The sequence below is a fragment of the Egretta garzetta genome, unplaced genomic scaffold, assembly GCF_000687185.1.
Source record: "Egretta garzetta isolate BGI_Z169 unplaced genomic scaffold, ASM68718v1 scaffold449, whole genome shotgun sequence".
Taxonomy (NCBI): Eukaryota; Metazoa; Chordata; class Aves; order Pelecaniformes; family Ardeidae; genus Egretta; species Egretta garzetta.
Genome location: NW_009260681.1, coordinates 349,412 through 366,886, shown reverse-complemented (window position 1 = coordinate 366,886; position 17,475 = coordinate 349,412). Strand labels below are relative to the sequence as shown.

Sequence of the window (17,475 nt, the reverse complement as noted above, 5' to 3'; positions counted from 1 at the left end):
CATGTCCCTACTGCCCTCCCAATAAGGTATTACACTTCACTAGTAGTCCAGGGTAGAGCATTCAGGCTAAACATCTACTGCTGAACAGAACACACAGTATTAAATTCTACCCATCTTCCCAGCAGTGGAAACACCTGGCTCTCCAACACATACGTCAGACAAATTTAATGAAAAGTTTGTATTAATTTAATCATCATTCAGACCATCAGCCTGAGCTGACTGAGCACAAGGCTGGACTAGATGACTTTCAAGGGTCCTTTCCAATCTTAAATCCTTCTATTATTCTATGATTTTAAAAGCTAATTGTGGGGGGTATGTTGATGGAACAATTGTATACACCTAATTCCTTCAGAAATCTGACTTTGAACCAACTAGTCTTCAGCAGTGGAAATTATGTTTCAAACTAATCAGTCAATGTTTGTAGCTAAATCATCTTATTTGATTAGACACACTTTCCTTGAAAATCTTTAATTCATTTTTATTAAACTGTTTCAGAGAGTGAATACAATAAGCTAAAATATAACTAACTCATTAGAGATGGGGCAAGTGATTCTTCAGGAAGAAATTGCTTAGCATTTTTTCTGTCCTGGATTCTTCTTTACAATACAAAACAACCTTGGCATTTGGTACATCCTTCTACTTTTCCCTTATTTTTGTAAGCTGAACATATCTTGTACTTCAAGTAGAATGCAACTGGCAAGAAGTTTCTTCATTATCTTGGCATATAATTCACATTTATAAGATTACAAAATACTGAGTTTAAGAAAAAAGAAGAAACTAAAATGTTACTTTAAAAAGAACTTGAAAAATTGACTCTAACACTGCAAGAGCTGTTTAACCTCTCAAAACTGAAATACGCTATTTACAGAACTAGATATAAAACTTTTACATATCACAAATTTAATGTTACTGCAAATATCTTAACTGCTTGTCAAGTTCTATAAAAATATGAAGCCAAACTAAATAAAAAAAAAATAATAATTCATGAAACCATTTTATACCATAAACAATACCATAAATAATTTTATACCATAAAATTCCTAAGAGATATTTTGAATTAAATCCCTCCAAATTTCTTTCAAACATTCAGGTAGGTACTACGAAAAAATATTTCATGTAAACATGGTAACCATAATATAACTTCTTATATTTTCAGAGCGCAGCATTTTCATCATAAAGATTTTTTTAATCAGAAAGAGAATATTTATACAAGCACACAGATGTATCTATTCACTGTACTCCGTGGTCCAATAACGCATGTGTGCACCATGTCACTGAAAGGACAGTAAACAGCTGGAATAACTGAAGAAAAAAAAAATGGGTATAGCTCACTAATTCAACTCTCAGTTCAAACAGGTATTGGATTATATGCCGTAACATTTGTTTGAGAAGGAACTTTCACCTGTAGGGAATTATTTTTCCTTAAAAAAATATATCCATACTGAATCAGATGGAGGAGGTTCTTCAAATTCAGGTCCTTCATATATCTATACTCTCCTTGTGCTTGGAAGACTGTAATTTATTAACTACCTGGCCAGAGACTGTTGAGTAGGGAATAGACTAGTGGAAAACAAGACCGAACTACTGCACAAATCATAACAAATTTGAGATCTGCCAAATAAATTTGCGCATTCCACTTAACTTTGCTTCGACCAGTTACATCATTGTTTCAACAGTAATAAGCCTCAAAAGAAATAGAACAGAGTATAAAAATATTCACAAGCAATTAAAAATACAATAACTGTGTGATACACATTGGTTGTCAAGATAATGAGAGGTCTTACTAGACAGTTGTACCAGTGGTCTTGGTTGTCCTGGATAGTTGATCCTGAACATCTAAGGTCTCACAATGTCCAAGAGCTATAGCCAAAATGGTAATTCAATGCAATTCTTTTACGTGCTTCATAACATACATTTATATAATATGCATTATGAGGTATCCTAGTACTTGTGAGAAGACAGAGAACACCCCTGTGCTGAAAGCTATATTCATTTTTTGACTCAGACTGAAAAAGTCTCAATTTGCCATCTTGCACTGACTGTCTTTATGAGCCATGCTCTGTACAAACAACTACACAGCCATGCTACTCGTCTTAAGTGAAGTAATTGTTTTTCTGTAATTTAACACTCATTACCTTTATAGAACTGGTCTGAAATTTGGTAATGCACCAGGATGAAATTAAAAAAATATTTGCTAAGAGAATTTTAAAATTGCCTTGCTCCTAAAGAACAGAAATAGAATGAAACAATACATACTTTTCTAGTCTCATATCCCAAACTGCTGCCTCCTCCCCTTTTTTCTTTCCATGGGACACAGTAACAGAACTCATCCCCTATGGTTAGCAATGCCATTATCTGCACTTACAGAACATGCTAGATATCACCTTAAGCATGACAAATATCTTATGAGATTCAGCTAGAGGACAAAGCTCATGAAGGCAAAAAATTAAGAAGGGGTGAATGGAATGTGGGAAGGTGAGTAAACGTACAGGTTTTTTCCTCGACCAGTCAGGACTGTGGTGAACAGAAGTCATCACACATCAGTGCCGTTCTAAACTGAAAGTTAGTCTACATCTTTCCTTGCAAGAAAACGGTCTTTAATATTAAATAGTAGTTTTTAGCACAGCACAGACATACTTCTGATGTCCTTTTCATTTAAGCCCTCTTACTAGAGTATGTCTGAAACACTGCCCCAAAAATCAGCCAAAATAGCACACAAATTAAGGCAGCTCAACTTTACTGCAGAATCAAAGCATCCAGTATATCTTCTGTACTCAGTCATTTTGTCAAAACCGGCCTCTGAGAACATGGAGTATCAGTAGGTAGGACATTCAGCCGAAACACCATGGAATATATAGTTTCAAAAGAAGCCTGTTGCAATTTTCAAGCTTATAATTAAAAAGAGACTGCCTGATACTGTATGATTATTACGTGTGCTTTGTTTTACCACAGAAACACCTTGCTACTGGGTTAACAGTTTATAGGACAGTAACGCGATTCAAGATATTTTTTACTGAAGGAAGAATTATAGTCTAGACAACCTTACCAGAAAAGCCCATGTGAAATAAAAACATGATTTAACTTCGAAGAATAACACATGGAGTTTTTATTTAGCTGTGCTTTGCAGAACAGCTTTGATCAATGAGCAATTAATGCAAGTTGAAACACAATGTTTTTCATCACTTGCTGAATTGAAAAACACACAAAACAGTTAAACACAAAACACAGAGGTTTGTGCCGACTAGTGAATCTGATCTGCTCATTTCTGATTGAATGCCAGAGCCAGCATGAGGAAGAATATGGGATTACATGCCAGGGTAGGATAAAGACAGAGAGAAGAGTAAGACATCCTACATCTGTAAGCAGTAAACTGTTAATTTGACTCACGTATCATAAAATCATACTGTAAAGATATTCCAGCTTCCTCCCTCCATCTCCTAAACTCTACAATACAGCTCTTCCAGTTGTGCCAGGACAAAGGGCTGGGGGTCACACTACAAGTCAGGTCTAGGAAAAGGTCCAGATTAAAAGGGGAAAAGAAAAGAAAAAAATAGAGGGAAAAAAAGTTTACAGGATGCAACAGGAAAGAACAAACTAACAAATCCTTGAACATAGCTTTGAAAACATAAGGATTAAAAAGTGAATGGGCTAACACTTGTGCTACAGCTCCCTTAGACTTCCTGTAACTGTAAATCGCCGTTGCTCATTATCACTACATCTCCACTGTGGGACCTTATCAAGTGAGAAAGTACATATACAATAATATTCAACTCAGATCAACCAAGTAAGCATAGCATGGCATCCTATTACTTTTGGTATTCCCATTAACACAATATACTCTGTTGTTGCGTATCAAAAGGGAGGAAGGAAAATGTATGCCAACGTCCTGAAAATAATGGGGATATTTTTAACAATATCAAACACTGTTACCTGTCTCCTCTTAACTGGGCACTAGAAAAAAAGGAATATTTTCACATCTGCCTCTTCCTTTACTTCCCCCTTAGAAATCTCTGGCTCTTAAGGAAATTTCAAGTCTATGATTCACTGGACAGATGTAAAATGCATAAGGAGCACATGCAAAAATAGCTGCTCCACTCAATAAGCATGACAAAAAGTCAGTGGCTCGTGTACGAGATTTAAGAAGGCACCCCTTAAATGACCTTCTCTTCTAAGCGAGTTCATGCATAGAAATATAATGGGCCAAAATAACAGAGCTATAAAAAGTCATGAACATATTGCAAACAAAGTTCACTTTCCATTAGTTAGAGATTATATGTATTTTTGTTATTTGGACAAAGAATTTTCATATCACCATTTCATTATATTTGTAAGAGGACAGATGGAAAAATATAAGGTAGAACAAAAAATAAAAGCAGACTTGATTAGTTTTAAAATTATTGTTAGAAAGAGAAGATGGGATTGAATTGCAGGCAACTGAGCATGATATTCAGCATCACTTCTCACTCTCCCCAGGGATTCATCATACAAAACTCTAAGATGTATTTCTCACCTATATTCCTTCAAATAGCCTTAAGAAGGAAACAAGCACTTCTTCGGCCCAGTTCAACTTGTCCAGAGGCAAATATGTAAAATAGGTAAGACAAATTGTGCCCTTCCAGGCCCCTGTTTCTCTCCCTTGCTCACAAGGAGTCTAGCTAGGATGACCACTGCAGGTGCAAAGGTGTAGAAAAGAGACTTCTGCATGCCAAACTAGATGACTCCTAACCCACGTAGCACTTTGCAACTTATGCCATGTGTCACCTAAAATCTTCAGAGTATAGACTGCCACACAGGTTTACACTGTAAATGCTATTACGAATCTTCAACCTGCACTTCACAATGTGTCCCTGTAGTATAAGTAACTAAAAACATTTAAAATTGGTAAGCATAGTCTGGTAGCTTTTATTCACTATATTTGCTGAAGGCATGAGTTAGAAAGGAACCTCTAAACTGTTCAAAGAGAATATAATTCTCATCTTTTTCCTGGCTTCCTTTGTACTAATAACATCTAAACTACAAAACCACAAGTCTTAGTTTTGACAATACTTTTAAAACACTTTTCACCATGTACAGTGTGATTTTATTAATGCATTTAAAGACGTTATGGCCTATGCATGAATCCTTATTGAGATGCAGATATAAAACACCTAGATATAGAGATTATATATTACAATATATAACTTCAGTATTACACACCAGCATGTGAATTTGCTGCACTATTTCTATTACTATACTCCCTTTCATTGCAGTTGTTGACTATCTCGTAGTAAATACATGTATATGGCTCTGGAACTCTTCTAAATACTAAGTATTATTTCCAGGAAGACCAACTGAGTTCTTCAAGTAACACAGAATGTCTCAGCCTAAATCTAAACCTGTATCTCCCAAATCAAAGCAGGGTAACTGACCATCTGTGTTACTCCTTCTCACCAAGTTTAAAAGCGTATCAAGAAATCTGCTGTGCTAGCATTTCCTTTAGGAGGAAAAAAAAGTCAAAACTTCCCATCTTTTGCCAAAGGTTCAAGTTATAAATTTAGAAAACACCAGATTCATGAATTTTTTACAGTTAAACTGTCACTTAAAATTGGTAAGGTTGATATTCAGGAGACACTGGAGAGGGAAAAAGTAAAAAGATAGCACTGTGGTATTGGATAGGAAAACCCCATGTGGGATTTTATAGGTTAAAATTATATTGATGCTGAAACATGTCAGACAGAAACTGGTATAAACCACAGAGAATAAAATTAATCTCATTTCAAATTACATACCTACAAGATAAACTTGCACATGTAAAAGTATGGTGCCACGCAACTCTGCCGCTGTTGCAGTGCACAGACCAAGCGCCTGACTGCCTGCTCGTCCCAGCATGGCCATCGCTACCCATCCGTCACCAGCTGTCCCAAGGAACCCAGCCACTACCAGTGCCTGGCACAAAATCCATAAAGCATTAGGGAAAAAGGTAGCCTTATAATTAGAAATAAGAAAAATAAGCATCATCAAAATTCTTATTAAAAAGTGTCAAAAGCAAGCTGGAACAGATTAGATTTTTAAATTTTTCAAAGGAGCCTGTAAAAGGAACCATAAATTTAAAAAAAAAAAAAAAAAAAAAAAAAAAAAAAAAAAGGCTCTGCTTCCAATTTTCAATTAAGATACCATAATGCTTTTCCACAAGAATTCCTGGAGAGCTGTAAAATATATATTTAATGCAAACACTAAACTGTGGCAAGTAATAAGGTCTGCTTATAAAGAAATAATTACTGCCCCGGAACAGGATCAACTATTTCAGAGTACATAAATGCACTGCTAAACTATTTGTTCTTAACTGTTTGGTTTGTTTGGGGTTTTTTTTCTAATAATAAAACAGTCTCAAAAAATATTTTAAAATAACAGCAATGTCTTCATCATAAAATTTCTTGCATTTTATTTTTTCTTATTAACAATCTTCTAAAATTTCCTATTTTTCACCTCAGTCACAAAGCTCATACTTTTCTTCCTGCCCCATACGTACAAAAAAATTTTGGACAACAGCTGCACTTCAAGATCTGAATTTATTCACAGAATCCTAATTAACACCTGAATGAAAGGATGTAATTAATTAAATTACCACAGCAGAAATTAAGAAAATAAAGAAAGCAGGACACATTTAAAGTTTTCAGTAATTTACTTCACAACCTTAACTTTCTGTATAAGGTTTTAAAAATATAATCATTTGCAAGTAATATCTTGTTTGGGTCCATATCGGAGTCACTGTTAAAAAAGATCTGATGCCAGCTGAAGCAATGGACCAAAAGGAAGAGCTAAACCAGCTGGCTTCATAAGGCTTGATGAATACTAACCTTAGGCCATTCTGCTGGACCTGATGGTTACTTTCGGAGCAGTGCTAGTTTTACAAAGAAAATCCCCACCCCGTTATCTCATACAATTTATATACGCAAATTAACGTCTCTAGAACAACCAGCAATAACAAACACTTCTAGCACCATTCAAATAATCACAGAACCATAGAATTGTTTAGGTTGGGAAAGACCTTTAAGATCATCAAGTCCAACCCTTAACCTAACCCTGCCATCCCACCACTAAACCATGTCCCTAAGCACCTCGTCTACCTGTCTTTTAAATACCTCCAGTGATGGGGACTCCACCACTTCCCTGGGCAGCCTGTTCCAATAATCCATAACACTTAACCATTAATCATAATCCACAGACATTTGGCATACATATGTTAAAATCAGGTAATAAAGAAGTTAAATATTTGTACTGTGAGAAAGAACGTTATTATGTGTACATAAAGTGATGCCTACACCAACAGCAATTCACAAGATGTGCCATCATTCATAAAGACACATCAAAAGAAAGAAATCATAAACAGGATATAACCTGGATATTAAGGAGATCAATTCTTCTCGCAAAGATACTCAAACAGGTTGGAAGAAGCTGGATTTCACATACCTATTTCTCATGCCTAACCACATGCCTAAAAACCACACAGTGATGCTTGTTCTCATCTCTCCGCTGAAAACCACAGCACAGGATCTTCTACTAAGAAATAAGAATTATGCTCATCGGCCACCCATACCCAAAAAAAAAGATATACAAACCCATACTGAAAAAAAAAAATTGAATAAATTAATCAAATATTTCATATTATTCCTTTGACAATTCATAAACAATTATTTTGTGTTTAAGCCCAATTCAAGGGGCCTGTTAACAGTTGACACAAATATTCTAAATTCCATCTGGAATTTTTTTAAATTACAAAGTTAACTATTCAATTTATCTGTCATTAATATTACCCTTTAAAATTAACCAAATCTTGTTAAAAAAAAAAATCTGTCTAATGACTGACACAAACCACTGCTATATAAATGATTATCACTTAATCCTAAAAGCATGTATTAAAACCTATATAGATCTTAAAATTCCTTCACGTTACCTCTGCTGCAGCTACTCTAAGGGAGTATTTTATTGGCACAATGTCATTAAGATATCTGGTAAACACCATGTTATCTTGTGTCTAATTATTCAGCATCAAGAACTGCTCTTTCCTAAAACCAGAATCAGTTAAAATGAGGAAATATTTAGACAAACATAACTGATTATGTTAAGTTCAACTGAATAATGCATTTATTCTCTTGGTAAATTACAGACTGAGCTCAGACTAATTTTTTTTTTAAATAGAAAGCAGCTCACTAACAGCTCAGCTGGATCAGCCATTCAATTAAATTTGTTTCATTTCAAGCTAACAATCAAAATAGCTGACAATTCAACAGATATCTCCACAACCACATTCAAATGCAGTATTTCTTAATTTTCTTTTTAACAGGAGCACCGTGGCTGCAGGGATGCAGCCCTAAATTCAGCTATTAAAAAACATCTATTTCTCGTGTGGATGAAAGATACTGTTAACTCTCAACTCCAGTTTTCTCCATTATATTTGCTCTTCAGCAGCTTTTACCAATTCACAAAAAATAATTCTTTCACTACTATCCTGAAACTAATAAATCAAACTCAACTTATTCTTTATAAACTAAAGCACTATTTAAATCGTTCTTTTCTATTTTAGTCTTCTTTTTATACTTCTTAATGGATTTCCCTTCCACAAAAACAATTTTCTCAATAATTTTTTTTTTAATTCTTCAAACACCTCCAGCAAGCATAATTTCATTTTCGTGTCCTTCTAGCAGAAGATATGAGTAAGCCTTTGCAAGACAGTAAGTGAGAAATTTACATTTACATTCTACTAGAAACTTATATTCTTACCCCATCCTAAATTTTTTAACCACAATTTTCACTGAGAGGCATTGATAGAAGTGAATATGTTTGATGCTATTTAGCATCAATATTGACTCATACTTGGCAGTTGAAGCTGATGACCTCCAGGTCTCCTCTCAGTCTCCATGTGCTCAGCATACTTTGCAGCTGTTAACATGGGACAATTAACTGTTTAGACTCAACAAAACCTCTCCAAACTCTCCCCTTCCAGAATAAGCAGGGAAGAGTAAAAAACTCTCATGATGCAATGGCAGCTTATTTCAAGCAATGCACTAAAAAGGACTCATTTGGGTAGAAGGTTTCTTTCCCGTTCTCCCAGACAAACTGGTCTCACAAAAGACAAAAATAAAACTTACACTGTTCTATGTAGAGATATTAACAAAGCTTTTAAAAATTCAGCCAGGGTGGTCCAGTTCCTTCAGAAGCAAACTAAACTAAAAACCTTCACACTCAAATGGTTAATCCCCACATGCAGTAGCCACAACCCCAGCACATAACAGGCTTGGCTAAGGGCTGAACCGTGGGCATGGTGCCCAACCTGTATCCAAGCAGATGCAGCAAACACAGATCCAAACTATTTTTGTGGCATGTGTTTCAAACATATAAAATCAGGGTAAATACTTTCAATATTATAAAAATTCCATTCTGACAAATACTGCAAAGTACTGAAGTTATCTGATGTTCAAATACCACGAACACTAAGTAAAATCTGTGAGAAAAGTAAATGAAAAACATTTACACTTCAAATAAAAATGCAAATGCAACAGTAACAGAACCTACTGAAACCACAAGGATGTGGTTGTACTATCTGAGCATGATCAGACAGATTTTCTGTCCTCTTATGTCTTACAAGGAGTGTCTCTAACTCTGACAATGAGGTGAACTGACCCACCGAAGGACAAAGCCTGGCAAGTCATCAGGCAGAGGCTGCCCCACACACAGCTGCTGGAGATCCTTAGGCATGGATGAACTTCCAGTGATGAACTCCCAAGCATGACCTGAGGGCAGCCAGTGAATATCCACACAACACTGCACCTCCATATCTGTTCTCAGTGCTTTCCAAATCCTGTGGTGGCTCTCATCCCATTCCTTTTGTGTGTATGCATTCCTAATTTCTATCTTTGCCCCCCACAGTGATGCTCAGTCCAACTTTCAATCACATTTCTGCCTCGCTAGCTACAAGACTAGCTCCCACCTGATTTCAACAGCTACCAAACCCAGTCTCCAGCTCTAGTCTGGACTTTCACCACAAGCTTAGCTCATCCCTCCAGTCAGAGCACAAGGTGCTCACCTGAGTTTGTAAAACAACCGTTTAGCATTACACAATTTGTGAAGTATGGTGTGATTTTGCAACTTGCTACACCATACATGGTGAAATGCAAGCAAAGATGAGTACATCTCTTGCAAATGAAATGAAGTGTTCAACATTAAATGAAGCAGAAACTCGCCCTCCTTCTTAAAATTCCAAAGCATCTGACTTGCTGTTTTACACATGCAATGCTAAGATGCTACTTTAACACTAAACTAAATTGGAAGAAGCGAGAAAAGCAATAGGGAACAAGGTCTGTCAAGTCATTTCTACTCACCGTTTCCTTTTCAAAAAGTATAAACAAGGGCCTATGAACAAAGAAAAAGCATGCTTTTCCAGTCCAGCACTCTCCCAGCAAAAATATTCCTTAATATTTGCTTTTATCTTCATTAATACTGTGTCAGTCTTGAAAAAGCTGCTAAGAAGAAATGTGACATTTCAGACACCTACCACGAACACAGGTCTTAAATCTATTTGTAACTTTCTTTCCAATATGGTAAAAACCAATCTTTTGAACAGCTTTAACTACCAATTCTGTCTAGAAAAAGAGTCCAGGTGATCCCACTGCCCCTTTGGAACTGCTCAGTGAGCAAAGACTGACCTGCTCCCAGAACAACAACCTCTCAGCCCAGCCACGCACTTCCCACCGGCTGGCACGCGCTTCCCCTGCCCCAAGCCCGAAGGTTTGGCTCGGACTGGTGACATTAGGGGTCAAGTGTGTTTTCCACAGCATGCTTCAGATAAGGTCTCTTTTGTGAGACAACAGCAGAGGAAACAGAACATGCAAAGCTAAAAATACATAATATACTTGTGATCATCCTCCTGCAAAGCCCAAAAGTGAGCAAGTAAATAATGAAAAACCATAAGCAAGGCATATGGGGTTTTGGATGCATGTTACATCTCCAGTTGTTTGTCAAGTTCTTACTTAAAACAAACCTTACCAAACAAAACAAACAAACAAAAAACCACTCCAGGGTATGCTTTTTCCCAAGTTTCTGATATACTGCAACAATAAAACAATGATTAATCATTAATTTTTGAGAAATGCAAAAGCCAAAAAAATTAGTATTAACTGATTTTTCAAGTCTTCACTTAATAAATTAAAGTGTTATTAGTAACGCAGCTGAAGTTTCTCTTTTTACAGAATTATTTTCAAGCCGGCAGAGTCCCTTTAATCAGTGTATGACCTCTGAATGGTCCAGACATTACAATATATTCTGTCACTGATACCAAAACCATTTCATTTTAAAAACTCAATTTAAAATGTTTGAGTTGTTTTCTTTCTAATAAAGAAACACTTTTCTGAATCCTTTTAGAAGCCATGGTCTGCACCTAGAGAAAGCAAAGCACTGTCTAAATCAATTCTGGTTTATAACCAATGCTTCAATGAAAAATGACAAACAGAAGATGGGAGTAAGCATGGGAGCTTACACACACAGTTGTGAAAAAGCATTATAGAAACTGCATGCATAGAATTTGTACAAACTACTTGAAAAAAACTGAAATGACAACTAGGATAAACACAACGTATGACACAACAGCGTGGCAAATATCAAAGATTTAAGAGCAAATTTTTAGTTTTACTTTTCTGTGCCTTGCAGCAAACAATTTAATACTCTCAAATATACCAGTAACACCTATAACACTTTAGCAGGTCCATTTTAGAGATTCACATCACAGAGAAGTTTCAATGGCACAAACCAGGTCCAATTTTATTACACTTTTTTTTTTTTTAAAAGAAAGAAGGATAAGCACTCACTTTATCCTGAATCATTTTAAAGTGTCTATTATGACTTCAGAAAAGACAGACCATTAGCTGCTGTTTTATAACGAAAAAAAATCTGGAAAAAAAAAAATCTCAACGTGCAACTGCATGAAAACAAAAAGAAGAAAGAATACATGTCAACATACCTCTGGGAAAAAGGGATCCACCACAACTCATGCTGAATTAGATTCCTCCTGTCCCAATTCACCCAACAGGCAGCCACTCTATTTTCAAGTCCTGCTCACAAGGTATCTCACCTCTGACTTGCTTCCATTTCTTTTTACCTTTCACAGACTCCTCTTCCAGATTTTAAAACTAATTATCTTTTGTTTTCTACTTCCTTTCCTTAGAGATTGTTCCCCAATTTTGCCTTCCCAGACTACCCAATAATTACAAAGCTCAATAGTAAAATTGAGAGGGGGGGAAAAAAAAAAAAAACAACCCACAACCCTAGGGCTGAATATGGTGGAGTCATTTATACTTTCCTGTAGTCAACAGGAAAATGTGCTTTTAAACCTATTCACCACAGGCTCTTCTCATCAGACACATCTCTGAAAGCATCTTTTTCACCTATAAACTCTCAAAACCTTCAGCTGTAAGCAACCATTTGGATCTACAAGAATTTTAGCTTTTCAGACATATTGAGGTACTGTTACCAGGGCAGGTTATAAGGGGCACATAAAGCACAACAGAGAATGAGTGACAATTGAGGGCCTCATGACACCAAGATATGGTTAAGACTGGAGAGTTTACTCGGGTCCTGGAGAGACATTGAGAAGTATTTTGGACCCTGAAGCAGTTTGATCTAGATGCCTCTCTCAGGTATCACAAGAGCTCTTCATCTATCCTCAATCTTAAAATATTAACAGGTTTGCTATGCACCATGAACACTTGAAGTAGAACACAGGGTACATGGTGCTTCAGGAGATCTGCACTTCATTATTCAAGAAAGCTTTTCACGTTCTATTTTTTTTAATTTCACATAACAGATGTATTTTCAGAGCAGCAAGTTATTAGATCAATGGTATTTCCCTATGCTTACTACAGCAATTAAATTGCACCAACATTAAACTGTTTATCTCAACAGGCCTGACCTTAAGAAGGTCTCGCTGGATGTTCAAGTTCTCTTTGACAGCAGACATTAGCTGTTGTCCAGCACATTAGCCACTGGTCAGTACTCACCAAGAGAAGAGAGACAACAAAAACTAAGTTCTACTTTTTCATCAATATTTTCCCCCTAAAAAACAAGGTTTGGCATTTTTTGTTTGTTTGGTGGTTTTGGTTGTTCAGTTTTTTGTGGGTTTTTTTAAGGTAAACAGCTCATTTCAGTACAAACATTGGAGTCAAGAAGCCAGCTTTGTACTGGAAACAATTTCCCGTAACATCTTTGAGAAAAGCTTCCTATGTTATTCAGCACTTTAGATGGAAGCTGTAATGACAAACGTAAACCTTGTCCTCCATTCGTTACCTTCAGGAATATGAGACTACGCTCCCCATTCAGTGAGCACTGCTGGTTACTGCTCATGTCTATGGTACCTCGATTCGCTGTGAGAAAGGCAGGGACACAGTAGGAGGGATGGGAACAGTAGGGGACAAGTGAGAAATACAAAAGGAGTTACAGGCATTGAGTGCAGAGGTACAAAACTCCTTTGAGGCATTATCACCTAAAATAAGTGGCCCTGCATGAACGCTCCAACCAGGCATCCATGTTTGCCACTGCTGTTGTATGGACGCAGAGTAGCACACCTTAGGCTAAATCCTCAGGCTGACCAAACAGAAAAAGGATTTCTCCATGGGCAGCACGTACTGCAGATCACCTAGAGAAACGCTGATATGAAACAGCGATGTGTGTCTATTACTTAAAAGTTTTTATTCTAAGAAAACCATTTTCAAGTTGACAGCTTTCGAGTATCACTGGCAAAAGATATGGTTGTCAAATAATTGGTCACACCTACTAAAAAAAAGTGTGGTTAAAATACAAATACAACATTAGATTCACTTGTTCATGAAAATCAAAACATACTGAATCATTGAAACAAAATTTCAGGTTTGCTAGCCTCTGGAAAAATAAATGAGAAGACGTTGTTTATTTAAGCAATTATTAATAAGCACTTATTAACATTAAGCAGTTAATAAGCAGGCCCCAACAACATGTAATAGCAACCTTTTTATGGATGTTCTGCACATACTTACAGGTTGAGCAGACTAATAGCGCTCTCACCACAAGCTCACAGAGTAACTTCCACTTCTGCTCCACTTTAGAGGTGGCAGCTGGAATGAGGATCTCCGCAGGGACATAGTACTGAATCGAATAGGTCACAAAAATCCCAAAGGAGTACAGAATTTTTACAGACTGATACAACCTGTTCAAAAACATATACACGTGTTCATGTAAGTTGTAAACTCTTCATTAACAAAAAATTAGCTTGCTTTTTTTTTTTCTTTTAAAGAATTTTCATGTATCATTTGAGAATTCATTAATGGCTAAGCAAACAAACCCCCACATTTCTAATTAGATCTAGATTCTTTACCTCATATGTAAATTCAGAGTACTTAACATTTAAGGCCTATTAAAATATAACCCATTCAGTGCTTTTTTTTAAATTCTTCGTCACTTTAAGGTTTACAAAAATGCCCACAGTTGTTAAGTTGTTAACTAAAAAGACCAGTAAAGTTACTATAACTTTTTTCCCAAACACTGTTTTTGGTTAACAATGGTGGCTTTTTTCTGAAATTGTACACCAAAAAACACACGGGAAATATAACAACTCCCTCCAAACAGACGGAAGATGTGGACAGAAAGATTATTTGTCTTTTCAGAGCAATAGGTTCAAATTTTGTTTCTGGCACGTGAGATGCCAGGGTTTTTCTACCTACTCTGAGAACTCCCTGCACATTAGACAACACAACTAAATCAACACTAGGTCAGCCTCCACGAAACTAAGAATCAGCTTAAATCCCACAAAGCTGTATTTATAGCTTCCAAGACCCCAAACTTAGCAGTGTTCAGTGACTGTGTCCCAGCTCCACAGTGGGGGAAAAATAAAAATAAGAAATCCAGTGCTACCGCACACTCTCTAGCACCCCACTTGCTCCGCAAACTGCATTTCTGTGCCTACAGGCTTGCTTTGAGCCAGAATGTGATTTACAGAGTCCATCAGTAATGAGCTCAGGGCCATGATGACAGGAATTAGACACTACTCATTTCAAAAGATAAGCCAAGACAGTCAGCGATCAACATTACACTAATTATATTAATTTATTATACTAACACAATTTACTATTCTAATACAAACCATATTGCACGTAAAAGATTTAATCCCGCTCTTGCCAAATTATTTCTTTAACAGAGAAGCCGCAACAATAGGCAAAACACTACAACAGAAGCATTTTAATGTGTGGGAAAACAAAAATTCAAGTGATCCTGTTTGTGTTTCTTAACGAAGATGAAAACTGATCATGCACTATCATTTTGACAATCAGTCTTTGCTATCAGGTAACGATTGATCAAACACAAAATGGAGTATCAGGTTCTTAACACAATTTAAAAACAACATAGTAGCCTAAGCACTCATAGAAAAATAAAAATCTATTTGAAGATGAATAGCTGTAATTGTGATCTAAGCAATGAAGTCTCCGTTAAGAGCAGTGTGGTGATTTTGTGTGAGAAAATCCTAGAGAAGTCATTTTTTCCAGACAGCTTTGATGCCCTTCCTGCATACCAATTATTGCTTCCAAAACTATATGCTCTCAGGAAGGCCACAGTTCCAGTTTTCAGAGCCAAACTCGTCATTCTGTTATAGAAAACTATTACACAGATTATGTTCTACCCTGTGAAGTTCTGCAATAGGATAAAAAGAGGTGCAAAAATTAGTAATAGTTATGGTGACAATCATGATCAACTGAAGGAAAAGTGCAAAAAGATACAATGTGTTAGGCACTTCCATAAGCGGTAGCGGGAATCTGTCTCATGTTCAAAGTACTATTATGGCCCCATGGCACTAAGGTTATATATGCTCTCAGTAAACAAAAAGATAATGTTTTCTGCTTGCAACAGTTATAACTGCCTATGAAACTGTAGAAGATGGGCATACTGTCAAAATATGTACACAAAAAAAACCACAAAAAATTTATATAAATCAATAAACTTAAAAGAAGAGCAGGTTATACAGCAGGCAGTTATTTGGGAAAAGAAAATTCCAAATTCACACCAAATATAATCTGCCTTTCACAGTGGAAGTAAACACTGGCCATTTTAAAGACTAAAGCCAAGATCTTCCAGATTTCTGCATATTCACAGTGTGTTCCTAAAAAGACTTTTCACATTGGTAAGAGGCCATCTCAGGACACTTATTAAATTTGGAAGGTGTATCTTCAAGGCTAGAAAATATCCATAACCAAATTTGCTTGCTGTCCAAACCCTCCTTGTCAAAAGCACTAGGTTAAATTACTGTGCCACATCAAAAAGGAGTAACACACAGCAAAAGTTCAGTGTAGGGTTGTGTCAGATATGAGGTGATGGAAGCGTAATGGCCCTGATATTTAAAGTCAGCAATGATGGGAAAAAACACTGGTTTGTACCAGGATTTCATAGGGTTTATAGCAACACAAAAGAGTACCAAGTTCTACAGCTCCAAATTGTGCCAACCTTATGCCATTGGTGGACTGGCAGGATACATCACTACAAAAAAGCAACTGGAAGAAGAGTTCATTTTGATGCAGGAATGTCTTCCCTAACACAGAGGACTAGAGCTGCAGTAACCAGACAAACATCAAGATAATTTATTTTTTTAAGAGACTCTGTATTCTGTTGAAAAGCTACTTTAAGGTTTTAAATTCTGTGCTAAAGACAAGCTGCAGCTTTGCACCAATCCACAAATTCAGTTACATAAAAAGCAAAATTATCTCTACACAGACTGGCAAAAGGCACAAGCTACATTTTAAAATAAGAGAAGAATTTCTAATCTCATTAATCTCTTTCCATTCTAGTGTCATTCCACCCTTCATGTCGTCAAAGCACAGATAAAAATGTTCATAAAGTGCAACACAGTAGACGGGGTTTTTATAAACAATATAAAGCTCAGCTACATTTAACTTCTTTTTACCTAAATTGGTTCAAAATACTCTTTACTATTCTGAAGATATCAACTGACTTCAGACTATCCAGCTTTAATCTGTATGTATTTTTTTTCATATCTGTGCAGAAACAGAAAACCGTATCCTGTAAGTAAAGATTATTAGTATTTAAGGGGGGAAAAAAGTCTTATCAAAGGTGAAGACAAAAAAAAAAAAAAAAATCAAGGAAAAAAAGTCACATCTACCTTCATATAAACTGTATCTCACTAAGAAATATAACAAAGGTGGCTGTGAGGCTCAGGTATAAAATAAGGAAAATTTTTTTTTAAAAATGCCTGAATGGGTTGGCAGCCTACCTTCAATATAATTTTGCATGGACTTGTGCATCTTGCTTCCTTACATATGTTGGAAAATAACCCATATATTGGCATTGTCCTCCCAAATTTTAGATAAAAAATTCCTTTTTTCTTCCAAGATAGTGAAGGTTTTTTAGATATCATTCTCACACTCTTACCTCACTTATCTCAACACAGTGAAATCTGTTGCTATATGG

The 17,475-nt window shown here is 36.2% G+C and overlaps 1 protein-coding gene across 1 annotated transcript in view; it reads right to left on the bottom strand.

Annotated features, from left to right (window-relative positions):
• The window catches only part of SLC36A4 (solute carrier family 36 member 4), a 97,171-nt gene that overhangs the window by 38,843 nt on the left and 40,853 nt on the right, over nucleotides 1–17,475 (bottom strand). The window contains exon 9 of the mRNA XM_009645802.1: nucleotides 14,040–14,209. Coding sequence (XP_009644097.1) covers nucleotides 14,040–14,209 — 170 coding nt within the window. The remainder of the gene's footprint in view (nucleotides 1–14,039; nucleotides 14,210–17,475) is intronic.